The 22,204-nt window shown below is 59.6% G+C and overlaps 6 protein-coding genes across 6 annotated transcripts; all 6 read right to left on the bottom strand.

Annotated features, from left to right (window-relative positions):
- Positions 1-2,132: 2,132 nt before the first annotated feature.
- LOC138684649 (feather keratin 2-like) lies at positions 2,133-2,775 on the bottom strand. Its single transcript, XM_069778637.1, has 2 exons — positions 2,655-2,775; positions 2,133-2,464 (listed from the first exon to the last, which is right to left on the bottom strand). Exons 1-2 carry the CDS (start codon positions 2,773-2,775, stop codon positions 2,133-2,135), a joined length of 453 nt encoding a protein of 150 aa, XP_069634738.1.
- A 3,196-nt stretch (positions 2,776-5,971) lies between these two features.
- LOC138684648 (feather keratin-like) lies at positions 5,972-6,623 on the bottom strand. The gene is made up of 2 exons (XM_069778636.1): positions 6,503-6,623; positions 5,972-6,303 (listed from the first exon to the last, which is right to left on the bottom strand). The coding sequence occupies exons 1-2, from the start codon at positions 6,621-6,623 to the stop codon at positions 5,972-5,974; spliced, it is 453 nt and encodes a 150-aa protein (XP_069634737.1).
- Positions 6,624-9,819: 3,196 nt separating this feature from the next.
- Positions 9,820-10,140, bottom strand: LOC138684639 (feather keratin 2-like). Its single transcript, XM_069778615.1, has one exon. It carries the CDS (start codon positions 10,129-10,131, stop codon positions 9,820-9,822), a length of 312 nt encoding a protein of 103 aa, XP_069634716.1. The 5' UTR covers positions 10,132-10,140.
- Positions 10,141-13,658: 3,518 nt separating this feature from the next.
- Positions 13,659-13,979, bottom strand: LOC138684638 (feather keratin 2-like). The gene has a single exon (XM_069778614.1). It carries the CDS (start codon positions 13,968-13,970, stop codon positions 13,659-13,661), a length of 312 nt encoding a protein of 103 aa, XP_069634715.1. The 5' UTR covers positions 13,971-13,979.
- A 3,517-nt stretch (positions 13,980-17,496) lies between these two features.
- LOC138684637 (feather keratin-like) lies at positions 17,497-17,808 on the bottom strand. The gene has a single exon (XM_069778612.1). The coding sequence runs from the start codon at positions 17,806-17,808 to the stop codon at positions 17,497-17,499; it is 312 nt and encodes a 103-aa protein (XP_069634713.1).
- Positions 17,809-21,325: 3,517 nt separating this feature from the next.
- On the bottom strand, positions 21,326-21,637 carry LOC138684636 (feather keratin-like). Its single transcript, XM_069778611.1, has one exon. It carries the CDS (start codon positions 21,635-21,637, stop codon positions 21,326-21,328), a length of 312 nt encoding a protein of 103 aa, XP_069634712.1.
- Positions 21,638-22,204: the final 567 nt, after the last annotated feature.

Raw genomic sequence — 22,204 nt, 5'->3', positions numbered from 1 at the left:
GCAGTTTGTCAGGTGAGCAGTGCTTGTTGCTGAAGAAGAGGAAGGGTGGTAGGAATGATTGCTGTGTGACTGGGTGGACGCGTGTCCGTGGGGCCTGAGGGGTTGTAGCCACAAATGCGGAAGGAGCTGTCCGATAGCCTTGTGAGGCCCCTCTCAATTATCTCGGACAGGTCATAGCCCCTGGGCGCGGTTCCTGATACTTGGTACACAGCTCTTTGCCCTCCTATCTTGAAGAAGATCAGGATGGAAGATCGGGGTAAGGAGATGCCAGTGAGCCTGGTGTTGTTCCTGTGGACGGTGATGTAGGAAGTCTTCCCGGAAAGCGCTGCCAATCCCAGGACGGACAAGAAGGTGATGGGGAGTGGTCGGCGTGAATTTACAAAGGGGAAATGGTGCTTGACCGACCTGCCTGTTGTCTGCGTTGAAGAGATCAGCTTTGTGGTCGCAGAGAGAGGTGTGGCTGGTGTTTCTCTCAACTCTCTTGTAAAGCCTTTGACGCTTTCTCCCACTGCATGGTCAGAGGCTGTAGGACCGACACTGTTCAACACCATCAGCAAAGTCCTGGGCAGTGTGTCGGAGTGCCCCATCAGCGAGTTGGCAGATGATGCAAAACCTGGAAGAGAGGCTGAGGCACTGGAAGACTGTGTTGCTTTACCGAGAGAGCTGGAGAGGCTGGTGATCAGGTCAGAGAGGAATCTCCTGAAGTTGAACAGGAGGAGACAGAAAGTCCTGCATCTGGGGAGGAATCGCGCCGGGCCCCAGGACGTGCTGGGGGCCGCCAGCTTTACTGAGCCCGATCTTGTGGTGCTGGTGGAGAACGAGCTGCCTGCGAGGCAGCAATGCGCGCTTGCCGCAGAAGAAGCCAAGATTCTTCAGGGTGGTCTTGGGAGAGCGTTTTCAGCAGGTCATGGGAGGTGATCTTGCTTTCTCTTCGCTGCTGGTGAGGCCCCGTGTGGAGTCCTGTGTCCAGCTGAGGGCTCTCCGGTGGAGGAAGGACATGGCCTTGGTGGGGCGAGTCGAGTGGAGGCAGGGCCACCAAGACGCTGAAGGGACTGGAGCATCTTTGGTCTGAGGAGGAGAGGAGAGAGCTGGGAGGCTTTTCAGCCAGGAGGGAAGCCCACGCAGGGGACATGTCATCACTGTGTCTAAATCGCGTGTGGCGGGGCAACGTGGACAGGGGAGTCAGACTCTTCTCATCGGTGCCCACGGCCGGGTCAAGGGTGAATGGAGAAAGCTGACAAGACGTGCCATTTCCTTGGCAGAGAAGGCAGCCCCTTTTCAGTGTGAGGGTGGTGAAGCAGTGGAACTGGTTGCGCAGAGAGGTGTTGGAGTCTCCGTCCTTGGAGATGCTGAAAACCTGACTGGACGTGGTTGTGGAGAGCCTGCTGGCGCTGAGCCTCCTTGAGCAGTTTGTGTTGAACTAGATGATGTGCAGAGGTTCCTTGCTAAATGATTCTGTTGGCTGTGCTTCTGCTTGGTGTGTTGCTCAGAGAGTCGTGGTGGGGAAGAGGGTTGGTGTAGTGTGTGCCGCCACAGGGAGCTTGTGTCAGAGGCATGGGTAGAAGTGCATTAGCGTGTCCCAGCCTTTGTTTGGGTAACTGAAAGGGTTGTGTCATGGGCTGGAAGGCCCGCCGTGGCGGTGTGTGGTGATGTTGCTGCTGGGGACATACTTCCTAAGAGAGGTCTTGTAGGCCCTTTGCAGCCAGCCCGATGGCCTCTGGAGGCCTGGCTTTGTGCTGGGTGAGGTTGGAAGAGCCATGGGAGAAGAAAGGAAGAGGAGGCGTCTCAGGCTGGGATGCAGGAGAACTTTATTGAGAGACCAAAAAAAAGAGCGAAAAGGCAGGAGCGGCAAATGGAAAGGAGCCACTCTGAGGTGCAAGGAGGGCGACCGTGAGCTGAGGTCCCTTGTGTGAGACAGATCTCGGCAGAGCTCCTAGATCTTCCCGCCCCACGAGGTGAGCAGCACACTGGAGGTCCCCAGTGGTCTTTGGCTTGTGAGAAGGTGCTTGCTTTGTGCCTTGAGAGAAGGAGCCGTTGTTACTGAGCCCGTGTGCGAGCAACATGCTGGATGGAGGTGCATCCTCGATCCATGCCGTGGCTTCCAGGGTGTGGGCGGTTGGCGTCAGGGGCCCTTAGCAGGGGTTGCAGCCTCTTCTGCCGCCGAAGCAGCCCAGGCCTCCGAAGCCGTAGCCGCCCAGGCCTCCGAAGCCACCAGAGATGGGCACTCCCTGGGAGCTGAGGACGTTGCCCACGGCAGCCGATGAGGAGGATCCGACGGCGGTGCTCTGGGGGAAGGAGCTGAGGATGGGTCCTGGCAGGGTGACCAGCACGGCGGGAGGCTGGATGACGACGCGGGAGTCCTGGCACTGCTGGACACAGGGCTCGTTGCAGCTGTTAGCCAGCGGGGTGGGTCCGCAGGGGCGGCAGAGGTCGTAGCAGGCCATGTCTGTGGTGTGGAGGGGCCCTGGAAGAGAGGGTGTTGAGAAAGCGGAGGGGCGTGGGGACGCGAGGGGCAGTGTTGCAGGAGGGCGAAGGAGTGGGGAGGCCCGGTGTGGGTCCGGGGGGAGCGTGGCGGTCAGGGCTGCTGAGGCTGGGGGCAGAGCGTGGTGGAAGAGACGGGGCAGGAGAAGGAGGGGAAGGGGGTTGAGGCTCACCTTGTTGACGGTGGAGGAGAAGGCGTTGGGAGAAGTGTGTGAGGGAGAGAGGTGCTGGGCTGGCTTTTATGCTGGTCGCTGAGCGCCCGAGGGGTGAGTCAGCCTTCGTGCATGATGTCATTTTGCAGCAAGCAGCTCTTGCATGGCCCATCCATGCAAGTAATGAGGCGGGGTGTGTCTCCCTTGCCGCAATTCTCCAATTTCACGTCCTCCTCTTGAGGATGTGTCCGTCTGACCCTGGCGGCAGCTTTTAAGTGTGGCTATTAGAATTCAAAGGCTTGGGGTTGATGGCACGTGCCATCGCACTCTGCAGACATTGGGAAAACGTAGGAGAGGTGGGGTGTCATCAGTGAGGTCATCCCGTGGCAGTCGTGTGGTGTGGTTTTTGGGTGGGTTGTGAAGAGTGGGCCCCGTTTCCTCAGAGCCCTGGCAGGCTGGTCTGGTCTTTGGAGGTGTGCCAGGCGTGAGACGCTGCCCCTTCCATCGCGTTCGGTCCCTCTCTGCCTTGCTCCCAGCTCGCTAAGGCTGTCTTTAGGCCTGGCCTTTCCCCTTGGGTGTGCTCTGTGGGAGTCTCGGTGCCCCTCTTGCTGGTGGGGTTGTAGCTGGGAGAAGGGAGGCTGCCTGTGTGGGCTCGTGGCCCCTTGGTGCCGTCCCTGGGGCTGGGGCTGGCAGTGCAAGGGGTCAGAGGAGGGCTGTTTGCAGGAGCAGGCCGTTGTCCCGGCAGCCCTGGTTCAGAGCTCGCAAGCCCTGTGCCGTGGGGAGCCCTGCCAGGCTCGCCAAAGGCTTGTGTTGGCCCCTCCGTAGCGCTGCCCTTCGTAGGGGCCGGCAAGTTTGCAGCCTGGGCTCTGGCGTGACACAGATGTGGGGCACGTTGCAAGGGCAGGTGAGTTTCAGAGCAGCCCGTGAGTGTGGCGAGAGGCTGAGGGGCAGTGGGAGCGGCAGGCAGGGGCGGAGGTGAGCCAGGGCCTTTGGGGTCTGTAGTTGGGGTGAGTGCCGAGGGGTGAGGCCATTTCTCTGCAGGGCGTGTGATGGGCAGAAGGAGGATTTAGACATTGCTATGGGTAGTTAGAGGTGAGCACGCTGCATATGGCTGCAGAGCCAAGGGCTTGGTGGTGGTAGACGTATGGCGAAGGGTTGATGACTGGCAATGCCTGCCCCAGTTGAGCCAAGGTGAGTGTTTTGCGGGCAGTTTGTCAGGTGAGCAGTGCTTGTTGCTGAAGAAGAGGAAGGGTGGTAGGAATGATTGCTGTGTGACTGGGTGGACGCGTGTCCGTGGGGCCTGAGGGGTTGTAGCCACAAATGCGGAAGGAGCTGTCCGATAGCCTTGTGAGGCCCCTCTCAATTATCTCGGACAGGTCATAGCCCCTGGGCGCGGTTCCTGATACTTGGTACACAGCTCTTTGCCCTCCTATCTTGAAGAAGATCAGGATGGAAGATCGGGGTAAGGAGATGCCAGTGAGCCTGGTGTTGTTCCTGTGGACGGTGATGTAGGAAGTCTTCCCGGAAAGCGCTGCCAATCCCAGGACGGACAAGAAGGTGATGGGGAGTGGTCGGCGTGAATTTACAAAGGGGAAATGGTGCTTGACCGACCTGCCTGTTGTCTGCGTTGAAGAGATCAGCTTTGTGGTCGCAGAGAGAGGTGTGGCTGGTGTTTCTCTCAACTCTCTTGTAAAGCCTTTGACGCTTTCTCCCACTGCATGGTCAGAGGCTGTAGGACCGACACTGTTCAACACCATCAGCAAAGTCCTGGGCAGTGTGTCGGAGTGCCCCATCAGCGAGTTGGCAGATGATGCAAAACCTGGAAGAGAGGCTGAGGCACTGGAAGACTGTGTTGCTTTACCGAGAGAGCTGGAGAGGCTGGTGATCAGGTCAGAGAGGAATCTCCTGAAGTTGAACAGGAGGAGACAGAAAGTCCTGCATCTGGGGAGGAATCGCGCCGGGCCCCAGGACGTGCTGGGGGCCGCCAGCTTTACTGAGCCCGATCTTGTGGTGCTGGTGGAGAACGAGCTGCCTGCGAGGCAGCAATGCGCGCTTGCCGCAGAAGAAGCCAAGATTCTTCAGGGTGGTCTTGGGAGAGCGTTTTCAGCAGGTCATGGGAGGTGATCTTGCTTTCTCTTCGCTGCTGGTGAGGCCCCGTGTGGAGTCCTGTGTCCAGCTGAGGGCTCTCCGGTGCAGGAAGGACATGGCCTTGGTGGGGCGAGTCGAGTGGAGGCAGGGCCACCAAGACGCTGAAGGGACTGGAGCATCTTTGGTCTGAGGAGGAGAGGAGAGAGCTGGGAGGCTTTTCAGCCAGGAGGGAAGCCCACGCAGGGGACATGTCATCACTGTGTCTAAATCGCGTGTGGCGGGGCAACGTGGACAGGGGAGTCAGACTCTTCTCATCGGTGCCCACGGCCGGGTCAAGGGTGAATGGAGAAAGCTGACAAGACGTGCCATTTCCTTGGCAGAGAAGGCAGCCCCTTTTCAGTGTGAGGGTGGTGAAGCAGTGGAACTGGTTGCGCAGAGAGGTGTTGGAGTCTCCGTCCTTGGAGATGCTGAAAACCTGACTGGACGTGGTTGTGGAGAGCCTGCTGGCGCTGAGCCTCCTTGAGCAGTTTGTGTTGAACTAGATGATGTGCAGAGGTTCCTTGCTAAATGATTCTGTTGGCTGTGCTTCTGCTTGGTGTGTTGCTCAGAGAGTCGTGGTGGGGAAGAGGGTTGGTGTAGTGTGTGCCGCCACAGGGAGCTTGTGTCAGAGGCATGGGTAGAAGTGCATTAGCGTGTCCCAGCCTTTGTTTGGGTAACTGAAAGGGTTGTGTCATGGGCTGGAAGGCCCGCCGTGGCGGTGTGTGGTGATGTTGCTGCTGGGGACATACTTCCTAAGAGAGGTCTTGTAGGCCCTTTGCAGCCAGCCCGATGGCCTCTGGAGGCCTGGCTTTGTGCTGGGTGAGGTTGGAAGAGCCATGGGAGAAGAAAGGAAGAGGAGGCGTCTCAGGCTGGGATGCAGGAGAACTTTATTGAGAGACCAAAAAAAAGAGCGAAAAGGCAGGAGCGGCAAATGGAAAGGAGCCACTCTGAGGTGCAAGGAGGGCGACCGTGAGCTGAGGTCCCTTGTGTGAGACAGATCTCGGCAGAGCTCCTAGATCTTCCCGCCCCACGAGGTGAGCAGCACACTGGAGGTCCCCAGTGGTCTTTGGCTTGTGAGAAGGTGCTTGCTTTGTGCCTTGAGAGAAGGAGCCGTTGTTACTGAGCCCGTGTGCGAGCAACATGCTGGATGGAGGTGCATCCTCGATCCATGCCGTGGCTTCCAGGGTGTGGGCGGTTGGCGTCAGGGGCCCTTAGCAGGGGTAGCAGCCTCTTCTGCCGCCGAAGCAGCCCAGGCCTCCGAAGCCGTAACCGCCCAGGCCTCCGAAGCCACCAGAGATGGGCACTCCCTGGGAGCTGAGGACGTTGCCCACGGCAGCCGATGAGGAGGATCCGACGGCGGTGCTCTGGGGGAAGGAGCTGAGGATGGGTCCTGGCAGGGTGACCAGCACGGCGGGAGGCTGGATGACGACGCGGGAGTCCTGGCACTGCTGGACACAGGGCTCGTTGCAGCTGTTAGCCAGCGGGGTGGGTCCGCAGGGGCGGCAGAGGTCGTAGCAGGCCATGTCTGTGGTGTGGAGGGGCCCTGGAAGAGAGGGTGTTGAGGAAGCGGAGGGGCGTGGGGACGCGAGGGGCAGTGTTGCAGGAGGGCGAGGGGGTGGGGAGGCCCGGTGTGGGTCTGGGGGGAGTGTGGCGGTCAGGGCTGCTGAGGCTGGGGGCAGAGCGTGGTGGAAGAGATGGTGCAGGTGGGGCAGGAGAAGGAGGGGAAGGGGGTTGAGGCTCACCTTGTTGACGGTGGAGGAGAAGGCGTTGGGAGAAGTGTGTGAGGGAGAGAGGTGCTGGGCTGGCTTTTATGCTGGTCGCTGAGCGCCCGAGGGGTGAGTCAGCCTTCGTGCATGATGTCATTTTGCAGCAAGCAGCTCTTGCATGGCCCATCCATGCAAGTAATGAGGCGGGGTGTGTCTCCCTTGCCGCAATTCTCCAATTTCACGTCCTCCTCTTGAGGATGTGTCCGTCTGACCCTGGCGGCAGCTTTTAAGTGTGGCTATTAGAATTCAAAGGCTTGGGGTTGATGGCACGTGCCATCGCACTCTGCAGACATTGGGAAAACGTAGGAGAGGTGGGGTGTCATCAGTGAGGTCATCCCGTGGCAGTCGTGTGGTGTGGTTTTTGGGTGGGTTGTGAAGAGTGGGCCCCGTTTCCTCAGAGCCCTGGCAGGCTGGTCTGGTCTTTGGAGGTGTGCCAGGCGTGAGACGCTGCCCCTTCCATCGCGTTCGGTCCCTCTCTGCCTTGCTCCCAGCTCGCTAAGGCTGTCTTTAGGCCTGGCCTTTCCCCTTGGGTGTGCTCTGTGGGAGTCTCGGTGCCCCTCTTGCTGGTGGGGTTGTAGCTGGGAGAAGGGAGGCTGCCTGTGTGGGCTCGTGGCCCCTTGGTGCCGTCCCTGGGGCTGGGGCTGGCAGTGCAAGGGGTCAGAGGAGGGCTGTTTGCAGGAGCAGGCCGTTGTCCCGGCAGCCCTGGTTCAGAGCTCGCAAGCCCTGTGCCGTGGGGAGCCCTGCCAGGCTCGCCAAAGGCTTGTGTTGGCCCCTCCGTAGCGCTGCCCTTCGTAGGGGCCGGCAAGTTTGCAGCCTGGGCTCTGGCGTGACACAGATGTGGGGCACGTTGCAAGGGCAGGTGAGTTTCAGAGCAGCCCGTGAGTGTGGCGAGAGGCTGAGGGGCAGTGGGAGCGGCAGGCAGGGGCGGAGGTGAGCCAGGGCCTTTGGGGTCTGTAGTTGGGGTGAGTGCCGAGGGGTGAGGCCATTTCTCTGCAGGGCGTGTGATGGGCAGAAGGAGGATTTAGACATTGCTATGGGTAGTTAGAGGTGAGCACGCTGCATATGGCTGCAGAGCCAAGGGCTTGGTGGTGGTAGACGTATGGCGAAGGGTTGATGACTGGCAATGCCTGCCCCAGTTGAGCCAAGGTGAGTGTTTTGCGGGCAGTTTGTCAGGTGAGCAGTGCTTGTTGCTGAAGAAGAGGAAGGGTGGTAGGAATGATTGCTGTGTGACTGGGTGGACGCGTGTCCGTGGGGCCTGAGGGGTTGTAGCCACAAATGCGGAAGGAGCTGTCCGATAGCCTTGTGAGGCCCCTCTCAATTATCTCGGACAGGTCATAGCCCCTGGGCGCGGTTCCTGATACTTGGTACACAGCTCTTTGCCCTCCTATCTTGAAGAAGATCAGGATGGAAGATCGGGGTAAGGAGATGCCAGTGAGCCTGGTGTTGTTCCTGTGGACGGTGATGTAGGAAGTCTTCCCGGAAAGCGCTGCCAATCCCAGGACGGACAAGAAGGTGATGGGGAGTGGTCGGCGTGAATTTACAAAGGGGAAATGGTGCTTGACCGACCTGCCTGTTGTCTGCGTTGAAGAGATCAGCTTTGTGGTCGCAGAGAGAGGTGTGGCTGGTGTTTCTCTCAACTCTCTTGTAAAGCCTTTGACGCTTTCTCCCACTGCATGGTCAGAGGCTGTAGGACCGACACTGTTCAACACCATCAGCAAAGTCCTGGGCAGTGTGTCGGAGTGCCCCATCAGCGAGTTGGCAGATGATGCAAAACCTGGAAGAGAGGCTGAGGCACTGGAAGACTGTGTTGCTTTACCGAGAGAGCTGGAGAGGCTGGTGATCAGGTCAGAGAGGAATCTCCTGAAGTTGAACAGGAGGAGACAGAAAGTCCTGCATCTGGGGAGGAATCGCGCCGGGCCCCAGGACGTGCTGGGGGCCGCCAGCTTTACTGAGCCCGATCTTGTGGTGCTGGTGGAGAACGAGCTGCCTGCGAGGCAGCAATGCGCGCTTGCCGCAGAAGAAGCCAAGATTCTTCAGGGTGGTCTTGGGAGAGCGTTTTCAGCAGGTCATGGGAGGTGATCTTGCTTTCTCTTCGCTGCTGGTGAGGCCCCGTGTGGAGTCCTGTGTCCAGCTGAGGGCTCTCCGGTGCAGGAAGGACATGGCCTTGGTGGGGCGAGTCGAGTGGAGGCAGGGCCACCAAGACGCTGAAGGGACTGGAGCATCTTTGGTCTGAGGAGGAGAGGAGAGAGCTGGGAGGCTTTTCAGCCAGGAGGGAAGCCCACGCAGGGGACATGTCATCACTGTGTCTAAATCGCGTGTGGCGGGGCAACGTGGACAGGGGAGTCAGACTCTTCTCATCGGTGCCCACGGCCGGGTCAAGGGTGAATGGAGAAAGCTGACAAGACGTGCCATTTCCTTGGCAGAGAAGGCAGCCCCTTTTCAGTGTGAGGGTGGTGAAGCAGTGGAACTGGTTGCGCAGAGAGGTGTTGGAGTCTCCGTCCTTGGAGATGCTGAAAACCTGACTGGACGTGGTTGTGGAGAGCCTGCTGGCGCTGAGCCTCCTTGAGCAGTTTGTGTTGAACTAGATGATGTGCAGAGGTTCCTTGCTAAATGATTCTGTTGGCTGTGCTTCTGCTTGGTGTGTTGCTCAGAGAGTCGTGGTGGGGAAGAGGGTTGGTGTAGTGTGTGCCGCCACAGGGAGCTTGTGTCAGAGGCATGGGTAGAAGTGCATTAGCGTGTCCCAGCCTTTGTTTGGGTAACTGAAAGGGTTGTGTCATGGGCTGGAAGGCCCGCCGTGGCGGTGTGTGGTGATGTTGCTGCTGGGGACATACTTCCTAAGAGAGGTCTTGTAGGCCCTTTGCAGCCAGCCCGATGGCCTCTGGAGGCCTGGCTTTGTGCTGGGTGAGGTTGGAAGAGCCATGGGAGAAGAAAGGAAGAGGAGGCGTCTCAGGCTGGGATGCAGGAGAACTTTATTGAGAGACCAAAAAAAAGAGCGAAAAGGCAGGAGCGGCAAATGGAAAGGAGCCGCTCTGAGGTGCAAGGAGGGCGACCGTGAGCTGAGGTCCCTTGTGTGAGACAGATCTCGGCAGAGCTCCTAGATCTTCCCGCCCCACGAGGTGAGCAGCACACTGGAGGTCCCCAGTGGTCTTTGGCTTGTGAGAAGGTGCTTGCTTTGTGCCTTGAGAGAAGGAGCCGTTGTTACTGAGCCCGTGTGCGAGCAACATGCTGGATGGAGGTGCATCCTCGATCCATGCCGTGGCTTCCAGGGTGTGGGCGGTTGGCGTCAGGGGCCCTTAGCAGGGGTTGCAGCCTCTTCTGCCGCCGAAGCAGCCCAGGCCTCCGAAGCCGTAGCCGCCCAGGCCTCCGAAGCCACCAGAGATGGGCACTCCCTGGGAGCTGAGGACGTTGCCCACGGCAGCCGATGAGGAGGATCCGACGGCGGTGCTCTGGGGGAAGGAGCTGAGGATGGGTCCTGGCAGGGTGACCAGCACGGCGGGAGGCTGGATGACGACGCGGGAGTCCTGGCACTGCTGGACACAGGGCTCGTTGCAGCTGTTAGCCAGCGGGGTGGGTCCGCAGGGGCGGCAGAGGTCGTAGCAGGCCATGTCTGTGGTGTGGAGGGGCCCTGGAAGAGAGGGTGTTGAGGAAGCGGAGGGGCGTGGGGACGCGAGGGGCGGTGTTGCAGGAGGGCGAGGGAGTGGGGAGGCCCGGTGTGGGTCCGGGGGGAGCGTGGCGGTCAGGGCTGCTGAGGCTGGGGGCAGAGCGTGGTGGAAGAGACGGGGCAGGAGAAGGAGGGGAAGGGGGTTGAGGCTCACCTTGTTGACGGTGGAGGAGAAGGCGTTGGGAGAAGTGTGTGAGGGAGAGAGGTGCTGGGCTGGCTTTTATGCTGGTCGCTGAGCGCCCGAGGGGTGAGTCAGCCTTCGTGCATGATGTCATTTTGCAGCAAGCAGCTCTTGCATGGCCCATCCATGCAAGTAATGAGGCGGGGTGTGTCTCCCTTGCCGCAATTCTCCAATTTCACGTCCTCCTCTTGAGGATGTGTCCGTCTGACCCTGGCGGCAGCTTTTAAGTGTGGCTATTAGAATTCAAAGGCTTGGGGTTGATGGCACGTGCCATCGCACTCTGCAGACATTGGGAAAACGTAGGAGAGGTGGGGTGTCATCAGTGAGGTCATCCCGTGGCAGTCGTGTGGTGTGGTTTTTGGGTGGGTTGTGAAGAGTGGGCCCCGTTTCCTCAGAGCCCTGGCAGGCTGGTCTGGTCTTTGGAGGTGTGCCAGGCGTGAGACGCTGCCCCTTCCATCGCGTTCGGTCCCTCTCTGCCTTGCTCCCAGCTCGCTAAGGCTGTCTTTAGGCCTGGCCTTTCCCCTTGGGTGTGCTCTGTGGGAGTCTCGGTGCCCCTCTTGCTGGTGGGGTTGTAGCTGGGAGAAGGGAGGCTGCCTGTGTGGGCTCGTGGCCCCTTGGTGCCGTCCCTGGGGCTGGGGCTGGCAGTGCAAGGGGTCAGAGGAGGGCTGTTTGCAGGAGCAGGCCGTTGTCCCGGCAGCCCTGGTTCAGAGCCCGCAAGCCCTGTGCCGTGGGGAGCCCTGCCAGGCTCGCCAAAGGCTTGTGTTGGCCCCTCCGTAGCGCTGCCCTTCGTAGGGGCCGGCAAGTTTGCAGCCTGGGCTCTGGCGTGACACAGATGTGGGGCACGTTGCAAGGGCAGGTGAGTTTCAGAGCAGCCCGTGAGTGTGGCGAGAGGCTGAGGGGCAGTGGGAGCGGCAGGCAGGGGCGGAGGTGAGCCAGGGCCTTTGGGGTCTGTAGTTGGGGTGAGTGCCGAGGGGTGAGGCCATTTCTCTGCAGGGCGTGTGATGGGCAGAAGGAGGATTTAGACATTGCTATGGGTAGTTAGAGGTGAGCACGCTGCATATGGCTGCAGAGCCAAGGGCTTGGTGGTGGTAGACGTATGGCGAAGGGTTGATGACTGGCAATGCCTGCCCCAGTTGAGCCAAGGTGAGTGTTTTGCGGGCAGTTTGTCAGGTGAGCAGTGCTTGTTGCTGAAGAAGAGGAAGGGTGGTAGGAATGATTGCTGTGTGACTGGGTGGACGCGTGTCCGTGGGGCCTGAGGGGTTGTAGCCACAAATGCGGAAGGAGCTGTCCGATAGCCTTGTGAGGCCCCTCTCAATTATCTCGGACAGGTCATAGCCCCTGGGCGCGGTTCCTGATACTTGGTACACAGCTCTTTGCCCTCCTATCTTGAAGAAGATCAGGATGGAAGATCGGGGTAAGGAGATGCCAGTGAGCCTGGTGTTGTTCCTGTGGACGGTGATGTAGGAAGTCTTCCCGGAAAGCGCTGCCAATCCCAGGACGGACAAGAAGGTGATGGGGAGTGGTCGGCGTGAATTTACAAAGGGGAAATGGTGCTTGACCGACCTGCCTGTTGTCTGCGTTGAAGAGATCAGCTTTGTGGTCGCAGAGAGAGGTGTGGCTGGTGTTTCTCTCAACTCTCTTGTAAAGCCTTTGACGCTTTCTCCCACTGCATGGTCAGAGGCTGTAGGACCGACACTGTTCAACACCATCAGCAAAGTCCTGGGCAGTGTGTCGGAGTGCCCCATCAGCGAGTTGGCAGATGATGCAAAACCTGGAAGAGAGGCTGAGGCACTGGAAGACTGTGTTGCTTTACCGAGAGAGCTGGAGAGGCTGGTGATCAGGTCAGAGAGGAATCTCCTGAAGTTGAACAGGAGGAGACAGAAAGTCCTGCATCTGGGGAGGAATCGCGCCGGGCCCCAGGACGTGCTGGGGGCCGCCAGCTTTACTGAGCCCGATCTTGTGGTGCTGGTGGAGAACGAGCTGCCTGCGAGGCAGCAATGCGCGCTTGCCGCAGAAGAAGCCAAGATTCTTCAGGGTGGTCTTGGGAGAGCGTTTTCAGCAGGTCATGGGAGGTGATCTTGCTTTCTCTTCGCTGCTGGTGAGGCCCCGTGTGGAGTCCTGTGTCCAGCTGAGGGCTCTCCGGTGGAGGAAGGACATGGCCTTGGTGGGGCGAGTCGAGTGGAGGCAGGGCCACCAAGACGCTGAAGGGACTGGAGCATCTTTGGTCTGAGGAGGAGAGGAGAGAGCTGGGAGGCTTTTCAGCCAGGAGGGAAGCCCACGCAGGGGACATGTCATCACTGTGTCTAAATCGCGTGTGGCGGGGCAACGTGGACAGGGGAGTCAGACTCTTCTCATCGGTGCCCACGGCCGGGTCAAGGGTGAATGGAGAAAGCTGACAAGACGTGCCATTTCCTTGGCAGAGAAGGCAGCCCCTTTTCAGTGTGAGGGTGGTGAAGCAGTGGAACTGGTTGCGCAGAGAGGTGTTGGAGTCTCCGTCCTTGGAGATGCTGAAAACCTGACTGGACGTGGTTGTGGAGAGCCTGCTGGCGCTGAGCCTCCTTGAGCAGTTTGTGTTGAACTAGATGATGTGCAGAGGTTCCTTGCTAAATGATTCTGTTGGCTGTGCTTCTGCTTGGTGTGTTGCTCAGAGAGTCGTGGTGGGGAAGAGGGTTGGTGTAGTGTGTGCCGCCACAGGGAGCTTGTGTCAGAGGCATGGGTAGAAGTGCATTAGCGTGTCCCAGCCTTTGTTTGGGTAACTGAAAGGGTTGTGTCATGGGCTGGAAGGCCCGCCGTGGCGGTGTGTGGTGATGTTGCTGCTGGGGACATACTTCCTAAGAGAGGTCTTGTAGGCCCTTTGCAGCCAGCCCGATGGCCTCTGGAGGCCTGGCTTTGTGCTGGGTGAGGTTGGAAGAGCCATGGGAGAAGAAAGGAAGAGGAGGCGTCTCAGGCTGGGATGCAGGAGAACTTTATTGAGAGACCAAAAAAAAGAGCGAAAAGGCAGGAGCGGCAAATGGAAAGGAGCCACTCTGAGGTGCAAGGAGGGCGACCGTGAGCTGAGGTCCCTTGTGTGAGACAGATCTCGGCAGAGCTCCTAGATCTTCCCGCCCCACGAGGTGAGCAGCACACTGGAGGTCCCCAGTGGTCTTTGGCTTGTGAGAAGGTGCTTGCTTTGTGCCTTGAGAGAAGAAGCCGTTGTTACTGAGCCCGTGTGCGAGCAACATGCTGGATGGAGGTGCATCCTCGATCCATGCCGTGGCTTCCAGGGTGTGGGCGGTTGGCGTCAGGGGCCCTTAGCAGGGGTTGCAGCCTCTTCTGCCGCCGAAGCAGCCCAGGCCTCCGAAGCCGTAGCCGCCCAGGCCTCCGAAGCCACCAGAGATGGGCACTCCCTGGGAGCTGAGGACGTTGCCCACGGCAGCCGATGAGGAGGATCCGACGGCGGTGCTCTGGGGGAAGGAGCTGAGGATGGGTCCTGGCAGGGTGACCAGCACGGCGGGAGGCTGGATGACGACGCGGGAGTCCTGGCACTGCTGGACACAGGGCTCGTTGCAGCTGTTAGCCAGCGGGGTGGGTCCGCAGGGGCGGCAGAGGTCGTAGCAGGCCATGTCTGTGGTGTGGAGGGGCCCTGGAAGAGAGGGTGTTGAGGAAGCGGAGGGGCGTGGGGACGCGAGGGGCAGTGTTGCAGGAGGGCGAGGGGGTGGGGAGGCCCGGTGTGGGTCTGGGGGGAGTGTGGCGGTCAGGGCTGCTGAGGCTGGGGGCAGAGCGTGGTGGAAGAGATGGTGCAGGTGGGGCAGGAGAAGGAGGGGAAGGGGGTTGAGGCTCACCTTGTTGACGGTGGAGGAGAAGGCGTTGGGAGAAGTGTGTGAGGGAGAGAGGTGCTGGGCTGGCTTTTATGCTGGTCGCTGAGCGCCCGAGGGGTGAGTCAGCCTTCGTGCATGATGTCATTTTGCAGCAAGCAGCTCTTGCATGGCCCATCCATGCAAGTAATGAGGCGGGGTGTGTCTCCCTTGCCGCAATTCTCCAATTTCACGTCCTCCTCTTGAGGATGTGTCCGTCTGACCCTGGCGGCAGCTTTTAAGTGTGGCTATTAGAATTCAAAGGCTTGGGGTTGATGGCACGTGCCATCGCACTCTGCAGACATTGGGAAAACGTAGGAGAGGTGGGGTGTCATCAGTGAGGTCATCCCGTGGCAGTCGTGTGGTGTGGTTTTTGGGTGGGTTGTGAAGAGTGGGCCCCGTTTCCTCAGAGCCCTGGCAGGCTGGTCTGGTCTTTGGAGGTGTGCCAGGCGTGAGACGCTGCCCCTTCCATCGCGTTCGGTCCCTCTCTGCCTTGCTCCCAGCTCGCTAAGGCTGTCTTTAGGCCTGGCCTTTCCCCTTGGGTGTGCTCTGTGGGAGTCTCGGTGCCCCTCTTGCTGGTGGGGTTGTAGCTGGGAGAAGGGAGGCTGCCTGTGTGGGCTCGTGGCCCCTTGGTGCCGTCCCTGGGGCTGGGGCTGGCAGTGCAAGGGGTCAGAGGAGGGCTGTTTGCAGGAGCAGGCCGTTGTCCCGGCAGCCCTGGTTCAGAGCTCGCAAGCCCTGTGCCGTGGGGAGCCCTGCCAGGCTCGCCAAAGGCTTGTGTTGGCCCCTCCGTAGCGCTGCCCTTCGTAGGGGCCGGCAAGTTTGCAGCCTGGGCTCTGGCGTGACACAGATGTGGGGCACGTTGCAAGGGCAGGTGAGTTTCAGAGCAGCCCGTGAGTGTGGCGAGAGGCTGAGGGGCAGTGGGAGCGGCAGGCAGGGGCGGAGGTGAGCCAGGGCCTTTGGGGTCTGTAGTTGGGGTGAGTGCCGAGGGGTGAGGCCATTTCTCTGCAGGGCGTGTGATGGGCAGAAGGAGGATTTAGACATTGCTATGGGTAGTTAGAGGTGAGCACGCTGCATATGGCTGCAGAGCCAAGGGCTTGGTGGCGGTAGACGTATGGCGAAGGGTTGATGACTGGCCCAGTTGAGCCAAGGTGAGTGTTTTGCGGGCAGTTTGTCAGGTGAGCAGTGCTTGTTGCTGAAGAAGAGGAAGGGTGGTAGGAATGATTGCTGTGTGACTGGGTGGACGCGTGTCCGTGGGGCCTGAGGGGTTGTAGCCACAAATGCGGAAGGAGCTGTCCGATAGCCTTGTGAGGCCCCTCTCAATTATCTCGGACAGGTCATAGCCCCTGGGCGCGGTTCCTGATACTTGGTACACAGCTCTTTGCCCTCCTATCTTGAAGAAGATCAGGATGGAAGATTGGGGTAAGGAGATGCCAGTGAGCCTGGTGTTGTTCCTGTGGACGGTGATGTAGGAAGTCTTCCCGGAAAGCGCTGCCAATCCCAGGACGGACAAGAAGGTGATGGGGAGTGGTCGGCGTGAATTTACAAAGGGGAAATGGTGCTTGACCGACCTGCCTGTTGTCTGCGTTGAAGAGATCAGCTTTGTGGTCGCAGAGAGAGGTGTGGCTGGTGTTTCTCTCAACTCTCTTGTAAAGCCTTTGACGCTTTCTCCCACTGCATGGTCAGAGGCTGTAGGACCGACACTGTTCAACACCATCAGCAAAGTCCTGGGCAGTGTGTCGGAGTGCCCCATCAGCGAGTTGGCAGATGATGCAAAACCTGGAAGAGAGGCTGAGGCACTGGAAGACTGTGTTGCTTTACCGAGAGAGCTGGAGAGGCTGGTGATCAGGTCAGAGAGGAATCTCCTGAAGTTGAACAGGAGGAGACAGAAAGTCCTGCATCTGGGGAGGAATCGCGCCGGGCCCCAGGACGTGCTGGGGGCCGCCAGCTTTACTGAGCCCGATCTTGTGGTGCTGGTGGAGAACGAGCTGCCTGCGAGGCAGCAATGCGCGCTTGCCGCAGAAGAAGCCAAGATTCTTCAGGGTGGTCTTGGGAGAGCGTTTTCAGCAGGTCATGGGAGGTGATCTTGCTTTCTCTTCGCTGCTGGTGAGGCCCCGTGTGGAGTCCTGTGTCCAGCTGAGGGCTCTCCGGTGGAGGAAGGACATGGCCTTGGTGGGGCGAGTCGAGTGGAGGCAGGGCCACCAAGACGCTGAAGGGACTGGAGCATCTTTGGTCTGAGGAGGAGAGGAGAGAGCTGGGAGGCTTTTCAGCCAGGAGGGAAGCCCACGCAGGGGACATGTCATCACTGTGTCTAAATCGCGTGTGGCGGGGCAACGTGGACAGGGGAGTCAGACTCTTCTCATCGGTGCCCACGGCCGGGTCAAGGGTGAATGGAGAAAGCTGACAAGACGTGCCATTTCCTTGGCAGAGAAGGCAGCCCCTTTTCAGTGTGAGGGTGGTGAAGCAGTGGAACTGGTTGCGCAGAGAGGTGTTGGAGTCTCCGTCCTTGGAGATGCTGAAAACCTGACTGGACGTGGTTGTGGAGAGCCTGCTGGCGCTGAGCCTCCTTGAGCAGTTTGTGTTGAACTAGATGATGTGCAGAGGTTCCTTGCTAAATGATTCTGTTGGCTGTGCTTCTGCTTGGTGTGTTGCTCAGAGAGTCGTGGTGGGGAAGAGGGTTGGTGTAGTGTGTGCCGCCACAGGGAGCTTGTGTCAGAGGCATGGGTAGAAGTGCATTAGCGTGTCCCAGCCTTTGTTTGGGTAACTGAAAGGGTTGTGTCATGGGCTGGAAGGCCCGCCGTGGCGGTGTGTGGTGATGTTGCTGCTGGGGACATACTTCCTAAGAGAGGTCTTGTAGGCCCTTTGCAGCCAGCCCGATGGCCTCTGGAGGCCTGGCTTTGTGCTGGGTGAGGTTGGAAGAGCCATGGGAGAAGAAAGGAAGAGGAGGCGTCTCAGGCTGGGATGCAGGAGAACTTTATTGAGAGACCAAAAAAAAGAGCGAAAAGGCAGGAGCGGCAAATGGAAAGGAGCCACTCTGAGGTACAAGGAGGGCGACCGTGAGCTGAGGTCCCTTGTGTGAGACAGATCTCGGCAGAGCTCCTAGATCTTCCCGCCCCACGAGGTGAGCAGCACACTGGAGGTCCCCAGTGGTCTTTGGCTTGTGAGAAGGTGCTTGCTTTGTGCCTTGAGAGAAGGAGCCGTTGTTACTGAGCCCGTGTGCGAGCAACATGCTGGATGGAGGTGCATCCTCGATCCATGCCGTGGCTTCCAGGGTGTGGGCGGTTGGCGTCAGGGGCCCTTAGCAGGGGTTGCAGCCTCTTCTGCCGCCGAAGCAGCCCAGGCCTCCGAAGCCGTAGCCGCCCAGGCCTCCGAAGCCACCAGAGATGGGCACTCCCTGGGAGCTGAGGACGTTGCCCACGGCAGCCGATGAGGAGGATCCGACGGCGGTGCTCTGGGGGAAGGAGCTGAGGATGGGTCCTGGCAGGGTGACCACCACGGTAGAAGGCTGGATGACGACGCGGGAGTCCTGGCACTGCTGGACACAGGGCTCGTTGCAGCTGTTAGCCAGCGGGGTGGGTCCGCAGGGGCGGCAGAGGTCGTAGCAGGCCATGTCTGTGGTGTGGAGGGGCCCTGGAAGAGAGGGTGTTGAGGAAGCGGAGGGGCGTGGGGATGCGAGGGGCGGTGTTGCAGGAGGGCGAGGGGGTGGGGAGGCCCGGTGTGGGTCCGGGGGGAGCGTGGCGGTCAGGGCTGCTGAGGCTGGGGGCAGAGCGTGGTGGAAGAGACGGGGCAGGAGAAGGAGGGGAAGGGGGTTGAGTCTCACCTTGTTGACGGTGGAGGAGAAGGCGTTGGGAGAAGTGTGTGAGGGAGAGAGGTGCTGGGCTGGCTTTTATGCTGGTCGCTGAGCGCCCGAGGGGTGAGTCAGCCTTCGTGCATGATGTCATTTTGCAGCAAGCAGCTCTTGCATGGTCCATCCATGCAAGTAATGAGGCGGGGTGTGTCTCCCTTGCCGCAATTCTCCAATTTCACGTCCTCCTCTTGAGGATGTGTCCGTCTGACCCTGGCGGCAGCTTTTAAGTGTGGCTATTAGAATTCAAAGGCTTGGGGTTGATGGCACGTGCCATCGCGCTCTGCAGACATTGGGAAAACGTAGGAGAGGTGGGGTGTCATCAGTGAGGTCATCCCGTGGCAGTCGTGTGGTGTGGTTTTTGGGTGGGTTGTGAAGAGTGGGCCCCGTTTCCTCAGAGCCCTGGCAGGCTGGTCTGGTCTTTGGAGGTGTGCCAGGCGTGAGACGCTGCCCCTTCCATCGCGTTCGGTCCCTCTCTGCCTTGCTCCCAGCTCGCTAAGGCTGTCTTTAGGCCTGGCCTTTCCCCTTGGGTGTGCTCTGTGGGAGTCTCGGTGCCCCTCTTGCTGGTGGGGTTGTAGCTGGGAGAAGGGAGGCTGCCTGTGTGGGCTCGTGGCCCCTTGGTGCCGTCCCTGGGGCTGGGGCTGGCAGTGCAAGGGGTCAGAGGAGGGCTGTTTGCAGGAGCAGGCCGTTGTCCCGGCAGCCCTGGTTCAGAGCTCGCAAGCCCTGTGCCGTGGGGAGCCCTGCCAGGCTCGCCAAAGGCTTGTGTTGGCCCCTCCGTAGCGCTGCCCTTCGTAGGGGCCGGCAAGTTTGCAGCCTGGGCTCTGGCGTGACACAGATGTGGGGCACGTTGCAAGGGCAGGTGAGTTTCAGAGCAGCCCGTGAGTGTGGCGAGAGGCTGAGGGGCAGTGGGAGCGGCAGGCAGGGGCGGAGGTGAGCCAGGGCCTTTGGGGTCTGTAGTTGGGGTGAGTGCCGAGGGGTGAGGCCATTTCTCTGCAGGGCGTGTGATGGGCAGAAGGAGGATTTAGACATTGCTATGGGTAGTTAGAGGTGAGCACGCTGCATATGGCTGCAGAGCCAAGGGCTTGGTGGCGGTAGACGTATGGCGAAGGGTTGATGACTGGCCCAGTTGAGCCAAGGTGAGTGTTTTGCGGGCAGTTTGTCAGGTGAGCAGTGCTTGTTGCTGAAGAAGAGGAAGGGTGGTAGGAATGATTGCTGTGTGACTGGGTGGACGCGTGTCCGTGGGGCCTGAGGGGTTGTAGCCACAAATGCGGAAGGAGCTGTCCGATAGCCTTGTGAGGCCCCTCTCAATTATCTCGGACAGGTCATAGCCCCTGGGCGCGGTTCCTGATACTTGGTACACAGCTCTTTGCCCTCCTATCTTGAAGAAGATCAGGATGGAAGATCGGGGTAAGGAGATGCCAGTGAGCCTGGTGTTGTTCCTGTGGACGGTGATGTAGGAAGTCTTCCCGGAAAGCGCTGCCAATCCCAGGACGGACAAGAAGGTGATGGGGAGTGGTCGGCGTGAATTTACAAAGGGGAAATGGTGCTTGACCGACCTGCCTGTTGTCTGCGTTGAAGAGATCAGCTTTGTGGTCGCAGAGAGAGGTGTGGCTGGTGTTTCTCTCAACTCTCTTGTAAAGCCTTTGACGCTTTCTCCCACTGCATGGTCAGAGGCTGTAGGACCGACACTGTTCAACACCATCAGCAAAGTCCTGGGCAGTGTGTCGGAGTGCCCCATCAGCGAGTTGGCAGATGATGCAAAACCTGGAAGAGAGGCTGAGGCACTGGAAGACTGTGTTGCTTTACCGAGAGAGCTGGAGAGGCTGGTGATCAGGTCAGAGAGGAATCTCCTGAAGTTGAACAGGAGGAGACAGAAAGTCCTGCATCTGGGGAGGAATCGCGCCGGGCCCCAGGACGTGCTGGGGGCCGCCAGCTTTACTGAGCCCGATCTTGTGGTGCTGGTGGAGAACGAGCTGCCTGCGAGGCAGCAATGCGCGCTTGCCGCAGAAGAAGCCAAGATTCTTCAGGGTGGTCTTGGGAGAGCGTTTTCAGCAGGTCATGGGAGGTGATCTTGCTTTCTCTTCGCTGCTGGTGAGGCCCCGTGTGGAGTCCTGTGTCCAGCTGAGGGCTCTCCGGTGGAGGAAGGACATGGCCTTGGTGGGGCGAGTCGAGTGGAGGCAGGGCCACCAAGACGCTGAAGGGACTGGAGCATCTTTGGTCTGAGGAGGAGAGGAGAGAGCTGGGAGGCTTTTCAGCCAGGAGGGAAGCCCACGCAGGGGACATGTCATCACTGTGTCTAAATCGCGTGTGGCGGGGCAACGTGGACAGGGGAGTCAGACTCTTCTCATCGGTGCCCACGGCCGGGTCAAGGGTGAATGGAGAAAGCTGACAAGACGTGCCATTTCCTTGGCAGAGAAGGCAGCCCCTTTTCAGTGTGAGGGTGGTGAAGCAGTGGAACTGGTTGCGCAGAGAGGTGTTGGAGTCTCCGTCCTTGGAGATGCTGAAAACCTGACTGGACGTGGTTGTGGAGAGCCTGCTGGCGCTGAGCCTCCTTGAGCAGTTTGTGTTGAACTAGATGATGTGCAGAGGTTCCTTGCTAAATGATTCTGTTGGCTGTGCTTCTGCTTGGTGTGTTGCTCAGAGAGTCGTGGTGGGGAAGAGGGTTGGTGTAGTGTGTGCCGCCACAGGGAGCTTGTGTCAGAGGCATGGGTAGAAGTGCATTAGCGTGTCCCAGCCTTTGTTTGGGTAACTGAAAGGGTTGTGTCATGGGCTGGAAGGCCCGCCGTGGCGGTGTGTGGTGATGTTGCTGCTGGGGACATACTTCCTAAGAGAGGTCTTGTAGGCCCTTTGCAGCCAGCCCGATGGCCTCTGGAGGCCTGGCTTTGTGCTGGGTGAGGTTGGAAGAGCCATGGGAGAAGAAAGGAAGAGGAGGCGTCTCAGGCTGGGATGCAGGAGAACTTTATTGAGAGACCAAAAAAAAGAGCGAAAAGGCAGGAGCGGCAAATGGAAAGGAGCCACTCTGAGGTACAAGGAGGGCGACCGTGAGCTGAGGTCCCTTGTGTGAGACAGATCTCGGCAGAGCTCCTAGATCTTCCCGCCCCACGAGGTGAGCAGCACACTGGAGGTCCCCAGTGGTCTTTGGCTTGTGAGAAGGTGCTTGCTTTGTGCCTTGAGAGAAGGAGCCGTTGTTACTGAGCCCGTGTGCGAGCAACATGCTGGATGGAGGTGCATCCTCGATCCATGCCGTGGCTTCCAGGGTGTGGGCGGTTGGCGTCAGGGGCCCTTAGCAGGGGTTGCAGCCTCTTCTGCCGCCGAAGCAGCCCAGGCCTCCGAAGCCGTAGCCGCCCAGGCCTCCGAAGCCACCAGAGATGGGCACTCCCTGGGAGCTGAGGACGTTGCCCACGGCAGCCGATGAGGAGGATCCGACGGCGGTGCTCTGGGGGAAGGAGCTGAGGATGGGTCCTGGCAGGGTGACCACCACGGTAGAAGGCTGGATGACGACGCGGGAGTCCTGGCACTGCTGGACACAGGGCTCGTTGCAGCTGTTAGCCAGCGGGGTGGGTCCGCAGGGGCGGCAGAGGTCGTAGCAGGCCATGTCTGTGGTGTGGAGGGGCCCTGGAAGAGAGGGTGTTGAGGAAGCGGAGGGGCGTGGGGATGCGAGGGGCGGTGTTGCAGGAGGGCGAGGGGGTGGGGAGGCCCGGTGTGGGTCCGGGGGGAGCGTGGCGGTCAGGGCTGCTGAGGCTGGGGGCAGAGCGTGGTGGAAGAGACGGGGCAGGAGAAGGAGGGGAAGGGGGTTGAGTCTCACCTTGTTGACGGTGGAGGAGAAGGCGTTGGGAGAAGTGTGTGAGGGAGAGAGGTGCTGGGCTGGCTTTTATGCTGGTCGCTGAGCGCCCGAGGGGTGAGTCAGCCTTCGTGCATGATGTCATTTTGCAGCAAGCAGCTCTTGCATGGTCCATCCATGCAAGTAATGAGGCGGGGTGTGTCTCCCTTGCCGCAATTCTCCAATTTCACGTCCTCCTCTTGAGGATGTGTCCGTCTGACCCTGGCGGCAGCTTTTAAGTGTGGCTATTAGAATTCAAAGGCTTGGGGTTGATGGCACGTGCCATCGCGCTCTGCAGACATTGGGAAAACGTAGGAGAGGTGGGGTGTCATCAGTGAGGTC

Source organism: Haliaeetus albicilla, chromosome 3 (genome assembly GCF_947461875.1).
Source record: "Haliaeetus albicilla chromosome 3, bHalAlb1.1, whole genome shotgun sequence".
Taxonomy (NCBI): Eukaryota; Metazoa; Chordata; class Aves; order Accipitriformes; family Accipitridae; genus Haliaeetus; species Haliaeetus albicilla.
The sequence above is the reverse complement of the archived record's forward strand: the minus strand, read 5'-3'. Positions and strand labels throughout refer to the sequence as shown.

Coding starts and splice junctions, on each gene's coding strand:
- LOC138684649 (XM_069778637.1), bottom strand. CDS start 2,775: ATGACATCATGCACGAAGGCTGACTCACCCCTCGGGCGCTCAGCGACC. Junction 2,465..2,654: donor TCTCCTCCACCGTCAACAAG/GTGAGCCTCAAC, acceptor CCTCTCTTCCAG/GGCCCCTCCACACCACAGAC.
- LOC138684648 (XM_069778636.1), bottom strand. CDS start 6,623: ATGACATCATGCACGAAGGCTGACTCACCCCTCGGGCGCTCAGCGACC. Junction 6,304..6,502: donor TCTCCTCCACCGTCAACAAG/GTGAGCCTCAAC, acceptor CCTCTCTTCCAG/GGCCCCTCCACACCACAGAC.
- LOC138684639 (XM_069778615.1), bottom strand. CDS start 10,131: ATGGCCTGCTACGACCTCTGCCGCCCCTGCGGACCCACCCCGCTGGCT.
- LOC138684638 (XM_069778614.1), bottom strand. CDS start 13,970: ATGGCCTGCTACGACCTCTGCCGCCCCTGCGGACCCACCCCGCTGGCT.
- LOC138684637 (XM_069778612.1), bottom strand. CDS start 17,808: ATGGCCTGCTACGACCTCTGCCGCCCCTGCGGACCCACCCCGCTGGCT.
- LOC138684636 (XM_069778611.1), bottom strand. CDS start 21,637: ATGGCCTGCTACGACCTCTGCCGCCCCTGCGGACCCACCCCGCTGGCT.